The sequence below is a fragment of the Zerene cesonia genome, unplaced genomic scaffold (assembly GCF_012273895.1).
Source record: "Zerene cesonia ecotype Mississippi unplaced genomic scaffold, Zerene_cesonia_1.1 Zces_u003, whole genome shotgun sequence".
In the NCBI taxonomy this organism is placed as follows: Eukaryota; Metazoa; Arthropoda; class Insecta; order Lepidoptera; family Pieridae; genus Zerene; species Zerene cesonia.
In genome coordinates, this window is record NW_024045133.1 from 862,485 (window position 1) to 870,337 (window position 7,853).

Below are 7,853 nucleotides of genomic sequence, written 5' to 3' on the forward strand. Positions count from 1 at the left end.
TGTGGAGCCATTTGGTCCATTTCCTTGAGAACTAGGTGTGGAGCCATTTGGTCCATTTCCTTGAGAACTGGGTGTGGAACCATGTGGTCCATTTCCATGTGAACTTGGTGTGGAGCCGTGAGGTCCGTTAGGAGATTTTGTTCCGTTCGGGCCCTTTGTCACTGGATTTTGTGTAGTATATTGCGGTGCGTTATTGTTCTTAATGAATTCTATTTGTTTTGTGAAATCTGCATTAGAAAAAAAACATTTTTAATTCATGAATCTGTGGAGCTTTTTTAGTGAGGAATTCGGTTCTTTTATTTACTTGTTAACAACTTAACGATTTAATAAATGAAAGATAAAATCTATTACATGGCAAGAAGATAGAAAGAAAGAAAATTATTTATTTTAGCCCATACATACAAGAGATTGTTATAGGAAAAAATAAATTAATCGATTATAATACTTATGCCATAAATGGGACGCCACACTGCACGTTGAAGCTCTATACCTTAATACAGATTATGATAGACTAGTGGGAATGTTTAAATAATAACCTAAGTTATTCCTTCGTCAGCTATCTGCCCGTGAAAGTTCTGTTGAAATCGGTACAACCGTTCCAGAAATACGTCAGAACAAACCGACACACAATAATTGTGTCTTTTAAACTATCAGAGTTAACCCGATTTAAATAGGATCACGTGGTAGTCTCCAGTTTTGAAATAAAAGAAGAAAATGAATATGGTTTCACCCGGTAAATCGTTAAGAAGTAACAAATAAAAAATTAAATTTGTCCTCCTTTCCAATGGTGACTATTGAAAAACGGTTATTCAATATAGCAAACAGACACAAATGTCATTTGTTAATATAAAGTAGATTAAAGAAATAAATTTGAGCACTGGTGGCTCGGTGGTGAGGACCTCGGACTCAAAATCGACAAGTATGTATTGTACATATAAAACAAATATTTTAAAACACTTAGGTGTATAATGGAAATTGTATCTTATATTTATATATTTTGACCGCCTCCTTGGTACAGTGGTTAACGCCAGAGCGTAGAACCGAGAGGTCCTGGGTTCAATTCCCGGTGGGGACGCACAAAAAAAAAAAACATGTCTCAGTCTGGCAGGACACACAAGGCTGACCTTATTGCCTCTAAAGAAAAATCGATCAGTGAAACAGATGTACATCATTTGCCCCATACCCCACTAGAGGACACGGGACTTAACTTTATATGTTTTATCATGCAAACTAAACATGCAATGCTTTGGGATAGAACCTCTAAAATAGTTGTTAGTATATTAATAAATAATTAATAATGAGTCGAGATTCGAGACCAATGTCCCAACTCAGGAAATAAATTGAATTTTTCAATTCATCAATTCGTCTGCGCATGTGACATCACCATTGCTCGAAACGGTGAAGGAAAACATCGTGAGGAAACCGGCATATCCAAGAATCATAAGTGCGACGGCATGTGACATCTGCCAACCAGCACCTGGCCAGCGTGATTTATGGCCCTGAACCCTCATAGGAGGCCTGTGGGATTTAAGGGCTGATGACGATAAGATTAAAGAAGAGAGGAAGCCTCATAGTAGGCCTGTGTCCCAGCTGTGGGAACATTTAAGGGCTGATGATGAGGAGGTTAAAGAAGAGAGGAAGAAGATAGAACTTACCATTACGCTTTGTAACGACCGACAGCACAAGAAGAGCGTCAACGAATGCTGAAAGAAAAAAAGGTCTTAGCATAAATATTTTCCCATTTATATCTATATACTAGCTGTTCGCCCCGGTTTCGCCCGTGATACATATAGCCTATGTCATTCAGTGTGATTGCAGCTTTCTAATGGTGAAAGAATTTTTGAAATCGGTCCAGCCGTTCACGAGTGATGGCTTGACCAAGGGAAATAGGGTTTCATTATATACATATTTAACTTAATAATACAAAACTACAATATAATTATATAAATACAAATACAAAAATTTTGAGATAAGAGAAGTCAGACAGATAATAAAAATATTGCATTAAATGGTCATTAAGATATAAATGAACCTAACGCATTTATAAAGACATTTTATTAGGAAATATGTGAAAATGTTGGTACTGGGCAAAAGATGTCTCCTATCAATATAAATATATTAAATAATATATATTTGAAATACTCACTCGTTTTCTTTGTAAACTGAAGCAATTTCGTTACGCAACTCTCGAGAGCTGAAATAGTAAGGGGTATGCATTACATTTTTCTATATATTCATGAAAAATACATAATAGAATGAAAATAAATACAAAGAGCTTTAATTCGTTAAATTCAAACAATTCATTTTCCACATAATAAAATTTTATTTGATTTATTTAACACATTTTTATTAAAACTTATCAAACAAACAATTAAACTTACTTTGTGTTGTGGTCAGAGTGGTGAAAACATTGAAAAACTGGATGACATCTGTAAGAAATAAATTAATTTTATTTGTCCATTACTAATATTTAAATAAAACCGCCAAGCCAATTCGGATAGAATCAAACACATAGATAGCTAACAATAACAGATAGGCTACTTTATATTGTAAAATATATTAGGATTCTTTTTATATTGTACAAATGGTTCGCTTATTTGTTAAAGCAATCTCTGACAGGCAACTTTAAGGCATTTAGATTTTTTTATTATTAACTGTTAGTTATATATAATTATATATTAAGAGAAAAATAATATACTTTTACATTAATTATGTTTTATATAAGCTATGCAAAAACTCACCCGTCCTTGTATATTTGTGTATGATGTCAAAACATTCGAATAAACCTGTAAATTAAATACAATTTATATAAATACATACTTTCATCTATAATTTAAATCATAAATTTTAATTAATATAATCGTAAATTGAATAATTCTTTACATTAAATCATTTACTTTTATTCTAAACTAGCTTCTTGCCCGCGGCTTCGCCCGCCTCCGTATTGTTCTTACCTTTTAAACCTTCACTAGACTATTCAGAATGCACCAATGCTATGATTATAAAAAAACAGACCAGCCTTTCTTGAGTTTTAGCAAGACTAACGAACAGCAATTGATTTTTATATATGAGATGAATTAATAATTAATTTCAGTTATAAATTGTATAACTCATTACATTCAATAATTTATTCTTATTATATATCAATAAACAAGTAATTTAAATGAAAAATTATATAATTTATTACATGCAATTATGCAATCTATGTGCTAATTATTCAATTAACAAAAAATTCAAAAAAACACAACATTTTTTCATCATCATCATAAAAAAAAATTATAGCTTAAAAAGAAATATATCTATATTAATAACACTTACCATGGACATTGAATAAGGTGTACATTTGATTAATGGCCGTTGTCAAATTTGTAGTTTTCGTGATACGCAAGATAGTTTTGAAAACTATAATAATATCAACTGTAGTGTAAATCTTGAAGCGGCGTATGATAATGAAGATATCTGTAAGGAAAATTGGTTTCTAGAAAAATATATGTATTTTTTTATGTGATAGCGAGCAACTGAGCTGGTGGCTCGCCTGATGGTAAGCGATCACCAGCGCCCATGGACAGAGCAGAGGTAGTGCCTCTACGAATGTGCTGCCCGCTTTTATGGAGTATGGGAAAAGGAAAGGATTAAAGACTGGAAATAAGGAATGGACTGGGATGGGTGAGGAAAAGGAAACGGGCCTCGGTTTACCTGTTTTATTGGACTACATTTACAGATATTTATAAAAAAAACTTACCAGTTTCTCTTGTGATTTTAGTTATTACTCTCCAAGCGTGAATAATGGCTGAAAATAAGAAAAAAAGTTAATTAAAAAAAAATCATTTATTTACTTCATAACACAGTGTACAATAAGCTAATTACTTAGTAAGTTTTTATATTTGTTTTCTATATCTATATGATATATCTGTATAGTTTTTGCAATAATCTCCATATGTGAAAATAAAATAGTTAAATATATTGCTTAAAATCCATTTAAAACTACTTTCTAAAACAAGTAATTATTGAAAAATAAAAAAAAAGTATAAAATTAGCTTATCACATAATGAAGTAAGTTTTAAATTAAGTTATAATTAAGTAAAGAAAAATATTCAAATCTATGCTCTATGTTGTAGTAACTTTTACATGTAGTAATTAAAAATTATATGTATGTCATTCTTTCATTCAAAAACGACTGATCAGATCTGGATGAAATTTGGCAGAGAGATAGATCACTTTACTTATTGTCTTTAGCAGTATAGACTCTTATGCAAGAAGTGTAATCTATATTTTTTGCTACAATATAACTTATTTTTTATATAAGATTTAATCACACTATCACACTAATATTATAAATGTGAAAGTTTGTTTGTTTGGATATTTGTCCGTCAATCACGCTAAAACTAATGAACGGATATTGATGAAAGTTGGTATATAGACAGGGTATGAGCTGACTTGGGTGATAGAATATAATAAAGAACTTTTTATCCCGATTAAATGCTCCCTTGGGATAAAACAGGAATCTTGATATCCGGGCGGAGCCGGGACGAGCGTCTAGTTTAGAAATAAACTTACTTCTACCTTAGGCACATGAAACCGAAAGAGTAGAAGAAATTCGATTACAGTGGCAGGATCACGGGTGGCCGAGAGGCTAGGCGTTGCTACGGTTAGGCAAGATACGCAGGTTCGAATCCTGCCTCGTGATCAATTTTTTTCTATTCTTTCAAAATTTCTCAACTTACTTCTGGTTTCAGTAACCCTTATGAGTTGTCTAAAGAAGTCTATGATGTCCGTGTGGCCTGACTCCTTCTGGATGCTCTCCAGAATTGTCAGTACGTCGGCTGGAAAAGATTCACGATTAAAGATAAAAGATACAAGATACAAGATAAAATATAAAACAATATAAGTAAAAGAATGAGAGAAAAATTTAATGCTATTCTTAATAAATGAAACATTCAACACAATTTATTTATTTTCATACGATTATTGTTTGAATAAATGTGTTTTCTTATTTATTTATTAGTTTGTTCAATACTTATACAACTCTACAACCGCAAAATCGTGAACTTTTTTCTATACATATTTATCAATTCATTTATTTATAAATTAATTCATTTATGCATTCATTCATTCATTATAGCTTACCTTTAGTTTGGGTCAAACTGGCGATGTCCCTGAAGGCTTCTTCGATGGAGTTCTTCTGAGTTAAATCTAAAATGCTCTGAAGGAATTGTAGCGGATCCCGAGTTCTAGTTATGCTGTTTATACGTTGGAATAGTTGTGTTATGGCTGTAAGAAATAATAATATATATAAATAAATCGTTCAATGCACTCACACAAATAGAGTTTTGGCTATACATAAGTAAATAAATAAATAAATAAATAAATAAAATAAATAAATGTTTCTTTCTTTCTTTCTTTCTTATACATAAACAAAAAAAAAAATTGAGAGTGGTACATCAGGCGGCCTATTTGTTGAAAAGCGATATCTTTCAGACAATCTTAGGATTTAGGAATATTTGAGTATGTAATATATAAATATATCTTTTTTTAATCATATTAAACTTGTATCAAATTTAAGTTAAGTTTTTAGACTAGAACGCATAAAGACTGATTGATAAGAATTTATGCAAAAATTCATGTTCAAATAATTCAAATATAGTTTCAAACGAATACAATTAACCGACGAAAAATTTTATTTAATTGAGTTGAAGTAAATACAGACACCTCTCTTCTTAATGCACTTAACTTTGCTTGAAAGTATGTTATTTATTTATAAACTTATCAACTAAATAAAAACCTCATTATATTTCATTAAACATATCAATAAATACTATGGAACGCGGCCCTATTATCTAGAATACAATCCCTATTGCCCAATTCCATTCCCCATTCTCCATTCCCCAGTTCGCACTCCCATTCCCCATTCCTCATTCCTCATTTCTCATTTCTCATTTCTCATTTCTCATTACCCATTCCTCATTACCCATTCCTCATTACCCATTTCTCATTACCCATTCCCCATTACCCATTCCTCATTCCCAATTCCCGATACTCACTCTTAACATTGAAGACTCTGCGAATTATAATCACGATTCTATCGATCCTTGTCTCCCCTGTAATTCTGTAGAGCGTAGTTATAACATCCTTCAAGTTAACTCTGCCTGTATCTTGCAATATTTGCTCGACTGCATATCTGAAATCTATAATAAATTAAACATTAATATAAGTTACTAGCTGCACCCGGCAAACGCTGTTCTGCCTTACTCTTATAATTTAGGATGAAAAATAGATGTTGGCCGATTCTCATAGATACCGGATAAGCACAAAAAATTTCATCAAAATCGGTCAAGCCGTTTCGGAGGAGTATAGCAACGAAAACTGTGACACGAGAATTTTATATATTAGATTTATCTAATTCTTAAACAAGATTGTACATGGAAGGAAATTTGAAAAAAAAATTATAATAATTATTATTATAATAAAGTGTACAATTTGTATGGCGAGAGAGGAGAGAAGAGATCACATTTAAGTGATAAGGCTATCACTTAAATGTGATCTCTTCCAGGCAACCACGGTAAAAGGTAATGACAAAAAAGTTAGTGTTGTGAATGTAATATTTCGATACTAATAGTTTACTTTCATGGGCTCAGACTCTCATACACTGAGTGTGTCACCTTTTATTCGTTTCTGTTTCCTCACCTTACCTTACTAGTAAAGTATTATTTTATCTGTGCTATTGCTGTTACGTTACGTTATAACGTTATCAAGTGTTACGTTATGTTATATTATAACGATATATTTCCATATATCGTATCTACAATTTTTTTTTGCTTAAAAAATATAAAAAAGATGGAGGTAGACAGAAAATATTTAGGAATTAACTTACTAGACAGTCCAGTGAAGTCCTTTATAATCCAGATACATTTAGCGAAGTTATTTTCGTTCAGTAATCTCTTTAACTCAAGGGGCGCTTCGCCGAGGTCTGGAAAAAGTGTTTTACATCATTACATAATATAAAGTAAAGTCGCTTCCCGCGTCTGTATGTATGTATGAAGTCGGGGCGGATCGCTAGTATGAAATATAATTTTTTGATGAATTCATCATCAGCCCATATATATTCCCACTGCTGGGACACAGGCCTCCTATGAGGGTTCAGGCATCCACCACGCTGGCCAAGTGCGGGTTGGCAGATGTCACATGTCATCGAACTTTTTTTGATTCTCGGACTTGCCGGTTTCCTCACGATGTTTTCCTTCACCGTTTTAAGCAGTGGTGATGTTATCCACATGTGCAGATAAATTGAAATCAATTTATTTACTGCACGCTCGCCCGGTCTCGAACCCCGACCAACCGATTTTGAAGTCCGAGGTTCTCACCACTGAGCCACCACTGCTTTTGATGAATTAAATGGAATTAATGTATTAAAAACAGTGGTAAACGCGTGAGCGTAGAACCAAGGGGTCCTGGGTTCGAATCCCTGCGGGTCAATAAAAAAATGTCTCGATCTGGCAGGACACAGGATGCTGATCACCTAATTGTCCATACAAAAATCGATCAGTGAAACAGATGTATATCATCTGCCTCATACCCCACTGGGGGACATGAGACTTCACTTAATGTATTAAAAATGTTTCTTACCATTAACTCTCATGGCTCCCATGAGACTGTTGAAGGTTGCTTCCCAATCTATAAGTAAAATATTTTAGTTTATTGTTTTTTTTAATAAAATAAGAAAAATATATATGTATATTTATTTTTACTTATATACTTTAGTTTAATATTTTTTATTCGGGGTATATTGTTGCTCGCGTCCGTAGGCTTTGACTCTAGATCCCCTACACGTGTACCCCGGGTAGTGCTAAATGAGC

At 32.7% G+C, this 7,853-nt stretch overlaps 1 protein-coding gene and 2 long non-coding RNA genes across 3 annotated transcripts in view; all 3 read right to left on the reverse strand.

Annotated features, from left to right (window-relative positions):
- Positions 1-109: 109 nt before the first annotated feature.
- Positions 110-2,429, reverse strand: LOC119838590. Its single transcript, XR_005288201.1, has 4 exons — positions 2,382-2,429; positions 2,147-2,194; positions 1,656-1,703; positions 110-227 (listed from the first exon to the last, which is right to left on the reverse strand). It is a non-coding gene; the product is annotated as an uncharacterized LOC119838590 (long non-coding RNA).
- Positions 2,430-2,709: 280 nt separating this feature from the next.
- LOC119838441 lies at positions 2,710-7,588 on the reverse strand. Its single transcript, XM_038364388.1, has 8 exons — positions 7,579-7,588; positions 6,872-6,967; positions 6,042-6,185; positions 5,128-5,271; positions 4,725-4,823; positions 3,743-3,790; positions 3,319-3,459; positions 2,710-2,786 (listed from the first exon to the last, which is right to left on the reverse strand). Exons 1-8 carry the CDS (start codon positions 7,586-7,588, stop codon positions 2,710-2,712), a joined length of 759 nt encoding a protein of 252 aa, XP_038220316.1.
- Positions 7,589-7,623: 35 nt separating this feature from the next.
- LOC119838571 overlaps positions 7,624-7,853 on the reverse strand; it is a 2,532-nt gene continuing 2,302 nt past the window's right edge. Inside the window, exon 3 of the long non-coding RNA XR_005288200.1 lies at positions 7,624-7,671. This is a non-coding gene — a long non-coding RNA (uncharacterized LOC119838571). The remainder of the gene's footprint in view (positions 7,672-7,853) is intronic.